The 17,269-nt window shown below is 38.2% G+C and overlaps 1 protein-coding gene across 2 annotated transcripts in view; it reads right to left on the reverse strand.

Annotated features, from left to right (window-relative positions):
• Positions 1-3,526: 3,526 nt before the first annotated feature.
• NUCB2 (nucleobindin 2) overlaps positions 3,527-17,269 on the reverse strand; it is a 24,874-nt gene continuing 11,131 nt past the window's right edge. For both annotated transcript variants that reach the window (XM_057369283.1, XM_057369284.1), the window contains 11 exons: positions 17,129-17,236; positions 16,271-16,397; positions 13,856-13,959; positions 12,068-12,253; positions 11,330-11,420; positions 9,696-9,754; positions 8,463-8,555; positions 7,361-7,450; positions 6,661-6,831; positions 6,276-6,357; positions 3,527-4,557 (listed from right to left, as the gene is read on the reverse strand). In XM_057369283.1, coding sequence (XP_057225266.1) covers positions 4,445-4,557; positions 6,276-6,357; positions 6,661-6,831; positions 7,361-7,450; positions 8,463-8,555; positions 9,696-9,754; positions 11,330-11,420; positions 12,068-12,253; positions 13,856-13,959; positions 16,271-16,397; positions 17,129-17,236 — 1,224 coding nt within the window. In that variant the 3' untranslated portion in view covers positions 3,527-4,444. The remainder of the gene's footprint in view (positions 4,558-6,275; positions 6,358-6,660; positions 6,832-7,360; positions 7,451-8,462; positions 8,556-9,695; positions 9,755-11,329; positions 11,421-12,067; positions 12,254-13,855; positions 13,960-16,270; positions 16,398-17,128; positions 17,237-17,269) is intronic.

Genomic DNA, 17,269 nt, shown 5'->3' on the forward strand with positions numbered 1-17,269 from the left:
GCTGCTGTGCCTCTTCCCACATTTTCCACTGTCCYCAGTGACAGGCAGCACAAAAATGGAAGCCTTCTCCATGTATTATTAACAGCAGTGATAAGATAGCGAGAGGGTGTGAAATGAGATACAGGAGGGGAAGCTGTGCACTGTAGGCACTGACACCTTCTCCARCACAGAAATGGCTCAGTGATCAGCTTCTCGGGAGATCCCAGCTGGGAGCTGTTATGTGTTTAAGGAAATACACGTTTGAGTAAACACAAATTGTTTGCACGGAGACGGAGCAGCAATCGCTGTGCAGCCACTCAGACTAACAGCAGCTTGAATTGATGGAAAAGGGGCCAAGAATGGAGAGGTCAATGCTCTAGTGCTGCTCTATCCCTGCCTTTGTCACCAAAAAACACACCACGTTTACAAACTAGGTTATCTCTGAACCAATTATTTTACCTCACTGATAMTGTACTTTACCACACAAGCAAGGTAGGGTGTCATTTAGCACAGTTTTTTGATAGTATAATTATAAAGCCTTACTCTTGGCTACAACCTGATTCTGGCAAGTGTAGCTTTTAAGGTAACATTAGGGTAAACATAGATGGTTTTGATATTTGCTGGCTGTGGATGCATAAATAATAGCACCCAAATTCATTCCCTCTTTTCTCACTATGTAAAAATAAACAATTCACTTTTAGAAAAGTAACTGACCAATAGTCAGTATTGCTGTTTTCAGATAGAACTCTCATTTCACGGTCTTGGTACAACTGGGACCAACCTTAGGGACAGCTCTTGGCATCTGCATCTGTTACYTAGTTTTGCACAAATCACCAAAGGACAAGCCCTAGTTCAAAGCTTCATTTCTTTATAAAACGCCACAACCCATCATATTTTTCCTCATCCAGATAAATTTACAAGATGGAAAATTCTAACGTGGCTAGATATGGCATCACATCCTGTGGATGTCAAGAGACACCTTGCCCCAGCTGTTCTCACATCCTCAAGTGGCCAACACCTGGCCATGAATGCAAAATCTCGAGCATAGAATGCAATCTATAGAAAAATGTGTTACTAAGCCCACGGGTGCTTCACCTCCCTTGGGATTTCTGTTYTGAATGTGAACAAATCAGGCAAGTGTGGGGTGGCATTAAGAGTTTGCAATGCTGTGGCACAGTAGGATTTTAATTAGTTTGTTTTGTATTTTTATGAATATAGAGAATGGAGCATTCAAGTACCTAATTAGTGAATAACTACTGCAGTGAGGCAGCTGGTGCCAGGGAGGAACACAAGATCTCTTACATCTTATTTTAAATTCACATCTTTCCAGAAAGCAAGAAGAGGAGGGCAAACAGGAAGGACTCCTAAGGAAAAGGCTTCAGGGTCACCTGKGAGCCTATGAGTAAGATGGAGAGASACTTTTTGCAAGGACATGTAGTGACAGGACAGGGGGGGTGGATTCAAACTAAAGGGCAGSATTAATTAGATATTAGGTTAGATATTAGATATTGGGAAGAAACTATTTACTGTGAGGATGGTGAGGCATTGGAACARGTTCCCCAGAGAAGCTGGGGATGCCCYGCTGCTAGAAATGTTCAAGGCCAGGTTGGATGAGGCTCTGAGCAGCATTGGGAAAGGTGTCCCTGCCCATGGCAGGGGGCTTGGAATGAGATCTTTAAGGTCCCGTCCAACCCAGGCCTATGATTCTATGAATACAAACCCAGCTCTTGACCACCCCACTGAAAATAAAACACTAAACATGTCACTGTGCTGAGTTTCAGTTTAATCCAGTTAAAAACTATTCTATACAAAGTACAGAGTGGGGCTTGTTTTTTACATATATTGCACCAGAGATTAAATTTGTACAACATTAACCAAATTTTACCCCTTCATCCTCCTACCAAAATCCCAGCCAAGTACAAAACTGAATCTCTGCATCGTGGTAGAACTGGTGTCTGTATAAAGTTAGACAGTTTTTGTTGTAATCACCTCCTAAGTGAAAAGCAGAATACAGGCATAAGCACTTGTGCCCATGATATTCCAGTCCCTTATTTATCTGTGATTATATCTTTCTACTTCCCAAGTTGCAACAAATCTTTACAATTCTTTACAATTTTTTACAATTATTTTCCAAGTAAATGGGATAAGGGGGCCAATCGCCAACAGCAGAGTCAGGACCTTACAAACAAATGTAAGAAGCTGCTCCAAAGCTGAAGTTTGAGCATTACATTGCAAAGGCGTTTTGACATACAATGGCATTTGTTAGGAGGCAGAAGGAGCCTGAAGGAATGATTTGTATGGCAGAAACACTTTCACACGGAAGGTTTCAGTCCTTGAATCTCTACAAACATCTGTGGCTCTATCMCTTGTCCTCTATAAACTTTCATATGGGATGGGGAAAACACAATAAAATTTCCCCTCACCTTTACCACAACATTTTAATAAATCCCTCTTTGCTTCCCTCCTCACCCTGTTACCCATTATCAGGCCACAACCCCAAAGCCAGGGCTGTGCACAGAGAAAATTTATGTAGCTGTAGCTGTAGCTATGTCTGGGCCTCTTTGCAAACAGATGAGGCTGTTGAAAGGTATTTGAGTCTCCAGACAAAGACAAAATCAAACTGTTGTTAGAATTGCATAGAAATGACAAAGAGTGGAGACAYTGGTTTTGCAAACTAAAAGTATCATCTACTTGCATAAAGAATGGGGGGAAAAAAAAGTAAAGTAAGTCAAATTGAGTGGTATAAATGACRGAAATGCAACATGACAACTTATGAGATAAAATAGATAAGAAAACCTAATCTRTTCTGGCACTGAGTTCTGCTACATTGTGTGGAGAACATGAATATGCCCAGGTCTGATGAAAGAAGCCTTGAGCATGGAAGGAATGTGCCTGACTTCCATCAATCAATGTACTTTAGAGTGAGAAATTTCCTAAATGTCAATACAAAATGTTAGCAACTGTCTTCTGGGGTTTTTTTTGGGTTTGCCTAAAATATTCAAGTCTTATTCTGAAAGGAACATCTTTCTCTAACAGAARCGTGCTTCTGTTTCTTTGCTCAAGCCCCAAAATATCTCTTTTAATGCCACCATCAGCAGTTAGCCACAGAACAGGAAGGAAATGTAAAGGATGCCAGCAGAGGTGTGTGTATCCGTTYAAAACCTGCATTATACACTCAGAACAATCCATGTTTAAAAAACAAACAAACAAAAACAACCACAAAAACCTAAGCAAACAAGGAAATCCACACAGGGTTTATACTTTAGGATAGTTTCAGTTTGAAATGAATGAGAAGCAGGGACACTGGCACAACTTTTGAGCATTATAGTAWAACTGGCATGAAAATCAACTTACTGTTGTAAAACCTTGGCTTGCAATACTAGGGACCTATCCTGGTTCATTACCAAAATAATACAATCAAGTAGCACCCCTGATTTAGGACACTTCATAGCTTTAGACCAACTGCTGAAAGACTCCTAGGAGTCAACAGTGAGACCCTTAACAAATCCCAGATTCATGTCTGAGAAGAGCTCTCTGGAGCACATGGTGCAATTTGAAAAATCTGGTTTTATTGTAGGAGGTAGGATAATCTGCACAGAAAAGACAATGAGTCTTGTTCTGTTTTGCACAATATTTCCATCAACATAAAAAGCTTACTTAATAACATGCAAAATTTTGAGATCAGCTGGCATCTGATGAAAGAAACAGGGACAAAAGTACTGTCCCAAGGGCCAGTTGAGCTTTCAACTGCTACACAGAATTAATCTCAACAAGGAGGACGGTTCAGATCAATACACAACAAGTACAGTATTCCTTTTGAAGGCTTTCAGTGAAATTCTTAGGTTTCTGTAAACATGAAAAATACTCACTGTTCCACATAATTCTTTGCTGTGTTTAAATTTTAGAAAGTGCAAATTTTCTGTGATTAATAAGTTTGATTTTTATTTGGTCTCAAAGAAGAAAKGGTAGTGCTGGAAATAGGCCTTTATCTATGGTCTTTGTTTCCCTATCTTTTGCTTTTCAGCATTTCTGGAAAGAGTTTCTACATCAAACTAGACCTAACTTAACACTCAGGCCTGTTCCCTGCTTCCTCTCTGAGAACATTCTGATTCATGCCTAAACACASTATGGCAGACATCCCCTCCCTCTTTGTAAGAGAAGAGTTCAATAGCTCAGAGACCCCTGGCCATAAAAATCTTCAGTATAGATGGTTTCCTTAATCTCCTCCTCTATTATAGCCTCTACATGATCTCCTTGTGTTACTTACTGATGCATTGGAGAGAAAATTCATTTAAYTTATAAATCAAATCTGACTGATACTTCATCTCTAACATTCCCAATGATTTTACAGTCTGAAGAAGAAAGTGGAGAGTTCATGTTTCACTCTGATTTCCTGTCCCCCCACCCCTCCCACCCCTTCCCCACCCCAAATAATAAAGATGCTATAAAGTTGAGGCACAAGTGGTTAAGGGTGAATGCCATCAGTTCTGACAGCTGGTTCTTGGACGTGTCCTGGTGGCAAAGGCTGGTCACCTGCTGCTGGGTGTTTTGGTGCATCTCCAACTTTGTGTTCACCAGCTGCAAAACAAGAAGAGAACCATTTGTAACGTCTCAATACACTGCCCCAATGTGAAAATTCTCTCAGTGGAAGTTTCTAGCATAGGGATACCCAAAGAAAACCTTCTATTTTCTGGTTTATAGGTAGAATCAGGATTTTTTTGTATGCCTAACAATGAAATTGGATTGAGATTACCCAATGAGTCAGTGTTATCTCTTAGACTACAAGTTGTTTCTGCTGTCTATGAAATATTCTCAAATAATATTGTTCTTTCTGAAATATATCATGTTTTTATGAGACCTTTAATCTCAGTATGGAAAGGCTGAAGAAGAAATAATTAACAACTTGCTTGTATGTTACTCCTCCCTGCATCAGTACTTACAATGTTCTCCCTTTGCCTACATTTGAATAATACTAATTTTCATAGTTTGATGAAGATTTCCGAATGTGCAGTTGCATTTATAGGTTTTTTTCCATAAATCACTCTTAGTAGCTCCAGTGGTCTATAGATTTTAAATAGTGTCTACTTGGGTACTATTGATTCAGTGAATGAGTAGTGACCAGTTCTGGCTAATATAATGAATTCTCATGGCACCTGATTAATGACATTGTAGAAAGATTTTTCATAAAGTAATACATGTGTTAAGAATAGCATCTGTTACAATATTGGCAGAAGATGTAATATCCTCAAAAGATGCATCATTCTGCAATTACACACCATGGTTATACTGATAGTTAGGGGAATTTAGGCTCTTGGAATGAAGGATCATAAAATGAAATTACTCATAGGCAGTTTCAAAGCAAATATAATACAGAATTAAATTGATTCTGAAATTTTATCATTTCCCTTCACAAAACAGAGTAGGCAGAATTTCAGGGTGCCCAAGAAAGTAAGCTGCAATCACTGAACACAGCACTTGAGTTTTGAAACCCTGCTGTTGGCCCTGCAGGAGCAGTTAGGAGCCCCCAGTATTCAAAARGCTGCCCAGATAGATCTGAAGCCTGTATTTGAGATCAATGTCAAGATGTTCCAGAGCTTCTCTAATGATGTCAGCACATGAACAGGGAAGCCAATACCTTTTTAGAGAGGAAGGAAAAGCTAATTTAGGATACAGGGAGCAGCAGAGCCCCTTTAAATCACAAAGGGAACCTGGGCAATCTGCTCTGGATAAGAAGTGCCAATAYATATCTGTTTTGTTGCCACTAATCAAATGCAGAGATCTATTATGTCACTTCTTCCCTCTGAGGGTATTGAAGCAATTGGTCATTCATACTGTCCAAGCCTAACTTGTCTTGTCCTATTGCATCCAGCTGCTGGTAAATTTTCCACTGAGGATTTAAATGCTTGGATTTGTTCTGCAGCCTGAGAATGCAGCCATAGTTCATGGGACAGACCTGGTCTTTTCTAGGTCCCTGGTCTTCTTTGGATGCTCAGAAATCCTGGATACCCTAGATCTCAATATTTTAGTCTAACAGCTACAACACAATCCTTCTCTGCCCATTTGATGCCTTGTGTTAGGACTCTGGTTTCTTACTATGGACTTCAAAGCAGTGGAATTTCAGGAATACTTAGAAGATTTACGTATTTCCCTCTTAAAAAGACAGGTTAGTGAACCTCTCTCCAGAGGTCATTAAAGCTGCATTAAGTTAATAATTTTAACAGAAAATATGGAGGTAATGACTTTTACATTGCAGATCTTATTTTAAAGATTGTGTATCTATACAGAAAGACACATACGGGGTTGGATTTTCAGTTCTCCACCTGGTCCTGCAGGAGGATTTCCTTGTTGTAGTTTCTTTTGTTCCATCTGTTTTACAACCTGGTGAAAAATAAAATAGAACAGTATAAAACTTGAATCTGGCAGYTTTCTCAGACATGACATAAAAGAATACTCCTAAACCAAATTTTGCAGTTATGTAAAGTCTTCCTTAGTGGGTATACTTGCTTTAATTCTGAACACCAGACCGTGTTTTGCTGTGGTACCATTAGTTTAGAATTCAGCTGGGACTCATATGAGMAATCAAGGTAAATCTTCAGAGCTGGGAATTGTAAAGAGCCATTGCACATGTAAGGACAGAGTAAAGGGAAAAAAAMCAAATCTATTCTGTCCTTGTACATGTACCTGCTGAAGCTCTTGTTTCTGAGCCTGAAGCTGGTCGTGCTGCCTCTGTAGCTCCTCCTTCTGTTTCTGAAGTTCTTCTGCCTTCTTTCTAAGTTCATCTTCCTGCTGGGAAATGTGATTTTCAAATTCCTTCAGCTCATCCTCAGTGAACAGCTGCTGTTGATCCAGTGTCTGTAAGAAAATAAAAGTGTGAATACTGAGCCAGGAAAGCATGTGTATTTCTTATTATTGAAATTCTTGCACAGTTCACTAAAAATCCCTCAGAACAAAATACCCAGACATGACCCTGTGTGCTCTCAATGAAAACAGTCATTTCTCAGCTCTTTTCTCAACAAAACTCTACTACAGCTTTAGACGTAGGAGAAAAATATCCTCTTTCTTCCAGCCAAGCYCTTAACTTCCCTTTGAAGTGATTCATAAACAGAATGTCCATTTCCATTTGAAAAGCACGTGTGAAAAGCTCCTCCCGAATCCCCGGGGTGGCGCCAGACCTTTTCCGTTGGTGTGAGGCCGGAGGAGCTCACATCTGCATTACATTAGGCTGCCACAGCTGAATGTTACGTTTAGCTGAGGGGCTTAACGACACACATACCAAAGCAGAGCTGAAAAAAACCCAAAGGTCACAGACATGCCGTTTGTTTTCCTGGTCCAAGTGCTGGTAATGGTACTGTATGTTGTACTTGGAACACATTTTCATTACCTCCCAGCTATCTGGCTCCAAAAATTCCTTTTTCTCTGTAGCTCGCAGGAACTCATCCAAAGTCACTAGCCGGTCTTTGTTGATGTCAACCTATTTGAAGCAAAAAATTAAGAACAGGTTTTGGTAGAGTTAATGTTTAACTTCAATCAAATATCTTCAAATATAACCATTTAAAATTTTTTAAATGTCCTGTTTTCAAGGGTGTGCCCCAAACAATTTCTGAACACTTCTCTCACAAGCTTATGTAGTTTTAACAAAAATAGAACTAAAAAAGAAAATCCTGACATTTCACTTCAAAATTTATTGGCTTTATTGGAAAAACTTGTGTTCACAGTCCCAAAACTAATAGTGGAATGTATGATTTTTTTTTGAAAAAAATGTTTTGTAGCTTTCTGGTAACTACTCTGAGTCACAGTTACAAAATTATCTCCACTGTTGGAGGAGGAGGTTTTAAGAAACAAAAATCTCACCCAACTGAATTGTGTCAGAATTTTTCAAGGGGAAGGGAGGAAATGTTTCCCTTTATGACTAATAGATGACCAGCCTTGCTCTGTTCCTCAGGTTTAAGGAATACAGTTGAATACAGATATCTTATGAGTAGAAAACACAGTGGTTCAAAACATCTCCTTTCCATTCCTGTATCTCCTGAGCTGAAAACCTGTCAGACCCAGTGAAGGTATTCACTGTCACAGGTGACACCTTGAGCTCTGAGTCCCCTTTTAAAGGGACAGAGATGAGCTAGATTGCTCTAYTCTCTCTTCTCACACCTAAATCTTACCCATTTGCCAAGTGTCAAAGCACATTTAGAGTCTTCCTTGGCTAACACACAAGGAAATTTCTGTTGAATCTCAGTAACTGCAAACAACAGAGGCTATAGCACAATTCCTTCTCTGGAATCTCTAAGATAAAAACTAGTCAGCAGGCATTGCATCAGAATACAGGGAGAGGACTGGAGAACTGTAACTTCATATGAATCCCGGCACAAGCAGCATTCATTGTGACAGACCATCCCTTTCTACTGCACTTGGACAACACTYCATGCTAGGAGAACTGTATTTTTTGAACACAGAAGGCAATTAGCTATAATGAACATCAGCCCCACCTCATTCATTACATGTTCTCTCATTCGCAGCCTTTCTTCTTCCATTTCAACCATGTCATCCTCTTCATTCTTGGGATCATAAACTTTTTCTAACTGAAATTTAAAATTAGTACGTGTTAGTTTGAAGAAAAGGCTACTCGTTCAAATGGCAGAGGGTATGTGGAAAAGTAGTGTGAGACGTTACTGTGTGTGTGCAATTTTCCTCTTTCAGCATAGTATTTAAGCAAACAAGTGAGCCTTTCTTTCCTAAGAAAGAAGTTTTCAGTTAATTCATGTGGTCTGTTACAATTCAGTGCTGTGGATGTTACAGTAAAGTTGACCTCAGTGTGCACAGTCTGATCTTATATTTGATTCAAAGCAGGCAGAGGTTCCAGAGGTTTCTGGAATGGGAGAGTGTGGCTTTTTCACCAGGGCATGCAGCTGACCCCATAAGCATTCAGGATATCACAAGACAAATTCAGTGCCAAATTTAATGGTTCACTTCTCTTCTTGCACAATGCCTTTCTAGAGAGTTCATACTTATTTGCTTCTTTTTGGCTTTCTCAGGCATTGAGCTTCACTTGCTTAGCCATAGGTAATTTTAAGGCTCCAGGCTATTAGTTTTTAAGCTACAAAAYTGTAAAACAGTAAGACATCTGTCAAAAAACTGCACTGTATCTTCACTGTGGTGAAGGGGATTATGGCAAATTATTGTACACAGTCGCATTTTCAGAGACAACCAAGGCTTAAAGAAACCAAGAGCCTGACTACTTTATCAGATGCACATCAGCTTCAAACTAACCAGATACAAAATACATAAAATTTGTGTAGCCACTTCCACAGTGCTGTCCCTGAGCCAAGTCACACCAGTGTCACCCTCTTCCTCATAGCACTCGTTGATAAACAGTGAGCACAGGTGCCCAGCTTTAGAGCCTCAAAACCTCTACCAGACTGCATCTAGGCAGAGCAGGAGAGCAGATCCCTGCATTGCAATTCATCCAGGCAATACCTCTCCTGCAAATTAGTTATAAAATCTCCTGAACAATGCAAGAGCACTAGATCTCTGATGTCTGACTCCTACACTTTAACTTTATTTTGCCAGTTGGTAAGTTTTRCACTTCAGCAGAAATATTAAGGCTRCATGAAACTCAGCATGAGTACTCTATTTTGTAGTTCAAAGCCCCCAAATACACTTGGGAAAAACACAGACATCCCATTTAATGAAAGAAGTTTAGCTTCTGATTTTTTTTTTACCTCTTTAGTAAATAGAGCTTCTAATTCTTGCTCATCCAGGAAACCATCATTATTGACATCTACAAAAAAGTTTTAAAAATACAAGTTGAGTACATATAGAAAGTCATGCATGTAATAAATCCACAAGAGTTAAGTAAGGATCAGTGTACACATCTCAGTTAACAAGAAGTAGGTTRCATAGGTTGTTTCTTCTGTTTAGGTTTTTATCAGACATTAGCTGGAGTGTGTTGCCACCTTGGGTTGGCTGGACAAGTCTGGAGCAATTTCTCTACTTCTTAGATTAGGAAACTGAAATAGGTCACCACAGGATTGCACTGAGTGTAACTGCCAAAAAATATTGCTGAGAACAAGTTGTCCCCRTTTAACCACTAAATTTGTAATTAGACTCAGGAGCAACAAAATTCTGCAGAAAAACTTAAACTAACAATATGAATTTTAAAAAAAGTGCATGAACATCTATATAAATATGCAGCACTTGAGATAAGTGTAAAAAATTACTTTTCATGACAAATGCAGAGAGGAGAATACTTGGTAATTAATGATCCAGCTTTTATTCWACATTGTGCTCTGAATATTGTTACRCTACCTCTGAATGGAAAGAGAATGTCTACTTCAAATTATTAGTCAATATYTTTGTGTAATTGCGTCAAAATTTTTACATACTAAGCTCCAAGTCAACAGGTGATTTTAACTGTTTCTGTTTTGGTAGATTTTGCRCAAACAAGCTACCTAAAAATTTCAGAATGCCATCTTTCAAAATCTGTTTCTAGAAAAGAAGAGGTAAGATTTGGTAACTAGAACTAGACAATCTTTAAGGTCTTTTCAGACCCAAACCATTCTATGATTCTGTAATACATACTTATATATTCTATATATAGAGATAAAAGTTTACACTCAAGCTAGAACACTTTTCTTCATCTAAATCATCATCTTTGAGATTAGTCAAACTCTAGGTACTGTTCAACCCTTTGTAGCTTAGTGCCAGGCAGGATCTACTTAGGAGTACTTTATGATGAAGTATGTAACAATATCAGAATATAAGGTTACATGGTGACAATTACATTTAAAGCAAAATGTTAATTGAGATCCATTCTTATCTCTGCTACTGTTTCTACTTATTGTTTCTAGCTGCCCATTCCTCAGAAATCTAGAGGCAGGATTACAGGGTTTTTGTTTTATCAAGGCAATCTTGCARCTTCTGAAGAGGCTTGGCCCTTCTATGACAATTCCAAAGATTAGGGGTGTCTGGTACTTATCTGCAGAGATGATGAGAAAGCAGTTTTTGCCCCTACACACACCTCTGAAGGTTTATTCCCAGTACATACTGTGTAAGCAAAGACATGGACAGCCCTCTAAGTACCCATACTTCCTAAYGAATCACTACTGGTTTTTGCCTGTATGACTTCAGGAGTAGTTAAACAAAATTCTAAATGTTTTTAGATTTAAAACTCCATTTAAAACATTGCATAAAATTTACAAACAGTAACAAATATTTTCTCCTCTGTATTATTTTCAGATTCACCTAAGTTGCTTGAGGTGTAAGACTTCATCCTGACATATGACAAACTTGTCCTCRACAGAATGTAATAGAAAGTCACTTCACTTGTCCATTAGCTTAAAACTAAACCTCTTACCGTGCAATTTGAAAAATGTTTTGGGGTCAAATTCATTAGGATCTAGTCCATCTGCTTCTTCCCACACCTCTTTCAGTTGATCTTTGCTTCCCTGTAGATTGGTTACAAAAAATAACTATTCAAAAGACAATTTGGTGTAGTTTTCTTGCATTACCTTTGCATTATGGTTTCTCTGAAAGGCTTTCTTTGATGATTAATCATGCGGTAAATGGAATCAGTGGAATTTTCTTTCATTCCCTTTTGGTCAGGTCTAATACTTTTATTAAACACARAGGTCCAGGGAAAGGGAGTGTCAAGGAAATGCATATTCTGTGGAAAGGAGCACCTGTAATAATCAGTCATGGCCACACTGATTATTGTTTCATCCAGAAACAATAGCTGAAGGAGGCTGAATTATTTTGCCTTTCCTAGAGCAAGTTATACTGTGATGTAATTCCTTGCAGGCCAGGCATACCATGAAGGCATACCTACAGTTCTGAAAACTGGTCTGGCTCCTTCCTCATGAGTTTCAGTGCCTTTGTTAAGTAAGAATTCTGGCAGCAATTAACACACTTGTACAGAAAAAATGGGGGTTTATACAGTAGGGTTTGTATCAGAACTGTGCCCACTCYCTGCTCCCATGTCAGTGAGAGGAGGAAAATGATGAGAACAAACAAAATACACTCTTCTGTGTACTAGTTTTTCTCTCTGGAAAGGAAAGCTCACAKTCAGGCACATAAGAACAGCCTGTGGCCTTACAGGATGGTGAACTTTAGGGTGATCTCCATGTTTTTTCTTCATCTCCTCAAATTTGGATTCTTCTCGCTTCCTCTTTTCTTCATCCAGTGTTTTTAAATACTCTCTCCTTTCRTGTTCTTTCATCATCTCATATTTCTTAAACTCCTCATGGCGAGTCTTATCATAGTTTTCCAGGTCACTTGTAGCCTAAAAATACAGATATATGCAGACATATGATTATGTAACATAGTCTGACATCAAAAACACTGTATTGTTCAGATCCATGGGCAGACTGGCTGGGGGGTTCCTTTCACATGACAGTGATGCAGAAACATCTCTCCTCCCTTTGTCATTTTCACAGAAATTAATTTGTAAGGGTTCATCTGCTGGACAATTTTCGCAATTACACGGTGCTGTAAGAAGGCATCAAGGTGTCCTTTCTCATCACTGAGTAATAAATGAACTCAAGTTAATCAAGTCCTATACTAATAGTACCATTAAATCCTTGATCATTTCAGAATAAGAACATTTGTAGCTTGTCGTACAGTTTAAAGACAAAAGTGCCTTCATTAATGATGGGAGTTTGCAGCAGCTTAATACAGATTAAATAAAAAAACCCTTAACAGTTAAACGGAGGGAAAGGATGTGAGAGGAGAATTTCTGACAAGTTCTTGTATAGCTTTTAAAGATGTGTCATTTTCATACAGGCCAAGATACTAAAGGATATTTTGGTAGGGCTTTTCAAAGTAACACATTTACACTGTCTCTCCATTTATTCACATTTTAGTTTTCGGATTCACTGTACCTTTTAAAAAACAATTCCAAAGCAAAGATCTCCTAAAGTACCCATTACACCCTGTCAGTGTCTTGGTGAGAAATGAGAAGACAAAACAATGAAATATATAATACAATAAAAAACTGTCCTGTTGAGGATATGCTTCTCCAAGCCAACCAGAACTTTCCCAAAAGTGATGTTCAGAAATGTCAAGAAAAAATTATAATACCTTTATAAAAAAAATTTTACAGAAAATGAAGATAAAATCTTCCAACAGTAAAAAAATTACACAGAAATTATCTTTCAATTTGTTTTGAAAGTATGAAAACTGTCAAATTCTCATGTCAGACATGCAATGCTTTCTAAAGCGTAGCTGAGATGAAAGTCATTTTTCCCCTTGGGAAGTGTGTTTTTCTCTAGCAGCTGAAAAAAGCCACACCATGCTTAGCTTAACTGCATCCCCTGAATAAACAGRCACTGAATAAASCCCCACACKTGTGACAGATACGAAATCTGAATGAAGGGACACTGAATGCCATGCCCAGTATAAGCAGTTCCTAATATTGCTATCATAAATTCTACTCTGCTGTGCTTTTCCACCTTGATGCATATATAATAGATCCCAAAATTCATATGGATAGGTTAGGGATGATTTTTTGTATAATTCTGTGAGACTCCTGAATCATGTAGAAACAGAAATCAGAAAACACACTTGGGAAAAATGTACCCCTATCTCACYGGTATTAAATTTAAAAGGTCTCAGAAAGGTGTATTTTATTCCCAAAGCTGCTTGTACTGGCATATGAATGCAAGTCCTATTAAGGTGGCATCCCAAAATGTATGGACTCTTTTGCATAATGCACACTGGCAACAGTTTTCAAGTGAGCATGGAGATAACTGAAAATTTTCTCTGAAAATGAAAACTGCATGTCATTTATGAAATCTGGTATATAGGAAAAGACTTCCCTTTATCAGTGAGAAAAAAGCATAAGTAAAACCCCAACCCCCCCTAGTAATTCATATCTGGCACTCACTGCTTTGATCAGCATATCCAAGTCTTTAGGTTCAAAGGTGTCAGGATTCTGATGGTTCAGGTGCTCAAATTGCTTAAGAAGAGCCTGATGATCTATACCAGTGTCTGGAAAATCAAGGTAAGAATGTAAAACATTAAAATCAGTTTGAAATCCAGCAAAACCAAAAAGCTGAAGTCCTTCACATGGGAGCTTGTGCCTGAGGCTACTGAGGACTGGATAATTTTTCACTGCTGGAGGAAACTATAGCAACATTTCTAATGTTGCTTTTTCTGAAGGAGGTTGGCAAACTTGATGGCAATTTGCACAACTTCCCTTCTGATGGGTCAGTGTTGCAGCACACACAATCATTTTACATGCACAAATTACAGCTTCTGTTTCAGTGAGGAAAAGTATGATCAATTTGAGCTTCACAAACTAAAAKAAAATTTCATTCTCTTTTATATAAATGTTTGACAGAGCACAATTTCAACTAACAACTTGCAGCTTTTTCCCTGCAGTGGGAGAAGTCCAAATCTTCCACTGCGCTGGATATTTTGCAAATGCCATATATCTGGCCAAACATTTATRTACAATATGGTGTAAAATTGCATCAAATAACCAGATATTCAAATAACCAGACGTTCAAACTTCCAATTTGTGGGGAAAAAAAAAGAGAAGTGCAAGACAGTGGAGAGTCARGTCTTGCGTCTAAAAGCCACAAACATTTTCTGTTCCTTGTGACAGGAGTGATACACAACCRTATTAACACTAACAACTAAACACATTCCTACCACAGGCTTTTCTAGCTGTTACTATGGTTTCTGAACACTAATGCTGTATAACAACATTCTTTTAAGAAGTATATATTTTGATATGTTAAGTAAAACAATTGTGACAAGCTTTAACTAGATGGCTTAGCAAATAATATTTTAGTTGTTTAAAAAAAATCGGAAAACACGGTTTTGAACATACAGCTCTTACACAAACTATCAATGCTGTGTTTGTATTATCACAAAACAGCAAACACTGGCCAGGGCAGATTTCAACCATCATTCCTCCCTGGTGAGATCATAATTTCTGTTTAAATATATGTGTTTTTGTCTATGTCTGAAACATTTTTAGAAGTGTAATAATAGACTTAAGAAAAGTCAGCAAACAATAAAAAAATAGCCCCAAACCCATTTTTGTCCATTCTTATATTTAGGGGAAAGATTCGTTCTATTTGACACWATTTTCTTGCCACATTACTGTGTGATCTGGGACCCAACTCTTAACGTTCTTCTGACCTGTACTTATCAGTCTCATAGGATCTGGGTGAAAATGTTTAAAAACACATCTGGATGAGGACTGAATATATGCAGAGCATAATCTCAAATCTGCTTGTTTGGGGTTTTTTAAACCTAATCCAGCTGGGAGGAAAGAAAAGAGGAGGGGTTTGTGTGCCCTTTTTTTCTTTTTATAGATCAGATAGAAAACCATGATACTAAGTGGTGTTATAGTGAAAAGATTACAAGAGCAAATAAAAGGAAGTCAAACCACTCTGCCTGCTGCTGCTGCTGCTATAGTATGCTCCCTGTGCAGTATCACAGTACTACTCATCTGAATGTTCTGAACTGCAATAAGCTGTTTCCAAATGTAAGATCTCAGGCTTACATGCTAAGATCTGAGCTGTTGGGGGGAATTATTTTTCTAAAGCACACACTGTTAGTTACCATTGATCTACAAAAGTAGAAAGGGCTAGAAGTAATCACTCTGTTAAACTTCAAAATACATAAAACAACAATTTATACACCTAGGCATCATTAGCTGCTGTCACCTAGCTGTGAATATCACTAAGATGTCAATGGACTGCTTGTGTGCAACAGGAGCAACATCCCCATAAACACTTATTTTCATGTGCACACTTCTTCRGTCTATTTGCCACATCTAAATTCAGCTTAGTCTGCAAGACAGATCCTCATTCTTCCAGTATTTTAAYTGGATACATTATGTACTCAATTCCAGGGGATCCCCCTTGAAAACTTGCAAACAACTTTATAAGAATAAAATACTGACAAAAAAAAATTCATTTCTACCCCCTAAGGATATGAAATACTGTTGTGTCATTTTCTTAAACAGTCCTACTATGTTACTAGTTCTCTGTAAGTAATCTATGAATTGATGCATTACAAAAATAAGCGGTAGAAAAATGATTAGAAGTATCTGAAAAATCCACTGAAACAGGTTCAGTTATTTATAAAGCAGAGATGGCTTTTCTTCTCTCCMCAGTTTCCTATAAAGACAGGTCTTTAATGGTTCCAGGCCAGCTGAGAAAGGACACTCACTCTCAGCTTAGTCATTATTGGTGACAACAAACAATGCACCATCGCTGAACTTTGACATTTCTCTAACACAACTCCATCTGCTAACTCACCTAGATAAATTCTRTATTCTTACCTTGAACAGAATCCATTTTAGCTTTAATTAACATTCTTAATCTTGCTACCTCTTGTCTTTTTAGTTCATCCAGCCGTGTTCTCACATGATGGCTTACTAAGTCAAGYTCTCTGCTTAGCTTTCCACTCTGTCAAAAAATAAAACAGTTATGTATAAACACTRGAAGAAAGTAGCCTTTAGGATTCCTATTACACATAAACTGCAAGAGAGCAAACTAGTGGCAGTCTCTGGCAATGTTGTAGTTGTACAATGCTGTACATTGTAAGAATCTCAAAATTTTTCAAAGAGCATATTCAACMTTTTTATGCCTGAGGTTATAGAAACAGTAAAGAATCCTAAAAGCTTTCAGAAAAGAGAATTTCTAAGTATCCTGCTCCTCCAAAGTGCAAAACCATAACCTTGAAGGAGCAATGCCTAATAACATTAGTGAYAAATTTCTTGATCAAATATTCTCAACTGAGTTCAAAAGAACTATGAGAAGCACAAAGTGCCTCACCCACTCGAGGAGGGCTGTTAGGCTTGAGGGAGGGTGCAAGGCAGCAGCAGCCAYCAATGTGTACTGCAAGAACCTGGAAATGGAATCCAAGGGTTACAGCAGATAGCATGGGAGGAAAAGCCACAAACTGCCAACAGCAACAGGAGGGATTAAAGGAAACACAAAAGGCAGAATCTCCTCCTTAAATCTGTCACTTTAGAATGTTTTCTACCCATCCCTTCCTGAATTTCCAGCTCCTCAAGGSGGGAATGCAGAACAGCCACCACCTAGAGCCAGGAATGAAAGGAAGAAAGAATACAACATACAGGGCTCATGATTATGGATTTAATTAACCTCGATTTAACTCCTTTCTTTTAACCTACCTTTATTTCCTCTATATCAGCAGTCTGGAGTTTCTCCCTGAAATGTTTATCAGTTTCCAAGACATCTATAACTTGCCGGAGATATTCATCATAATAAAGTCCTGTATCCTTAAAAAAAAAAAAAAAAAAAAAAAAAAAAAA

This window comes from Malurus melanocephalus, unplaced genomic scaffold (assembly GCF_030028575.1).
Source record: "Malurus melanocephalus ecotype Western Australia unplaced genomic scaffold, MMel_1.1 scaffold_106, whole genome shotgun sequence".
In the NCBI taxonomy this organism is placed as follows: Eukaryota; Metazoa; Chordata; class Aves; order Passeriformes; family Maluridae; genus Malurus; species Malurus melanocephalus.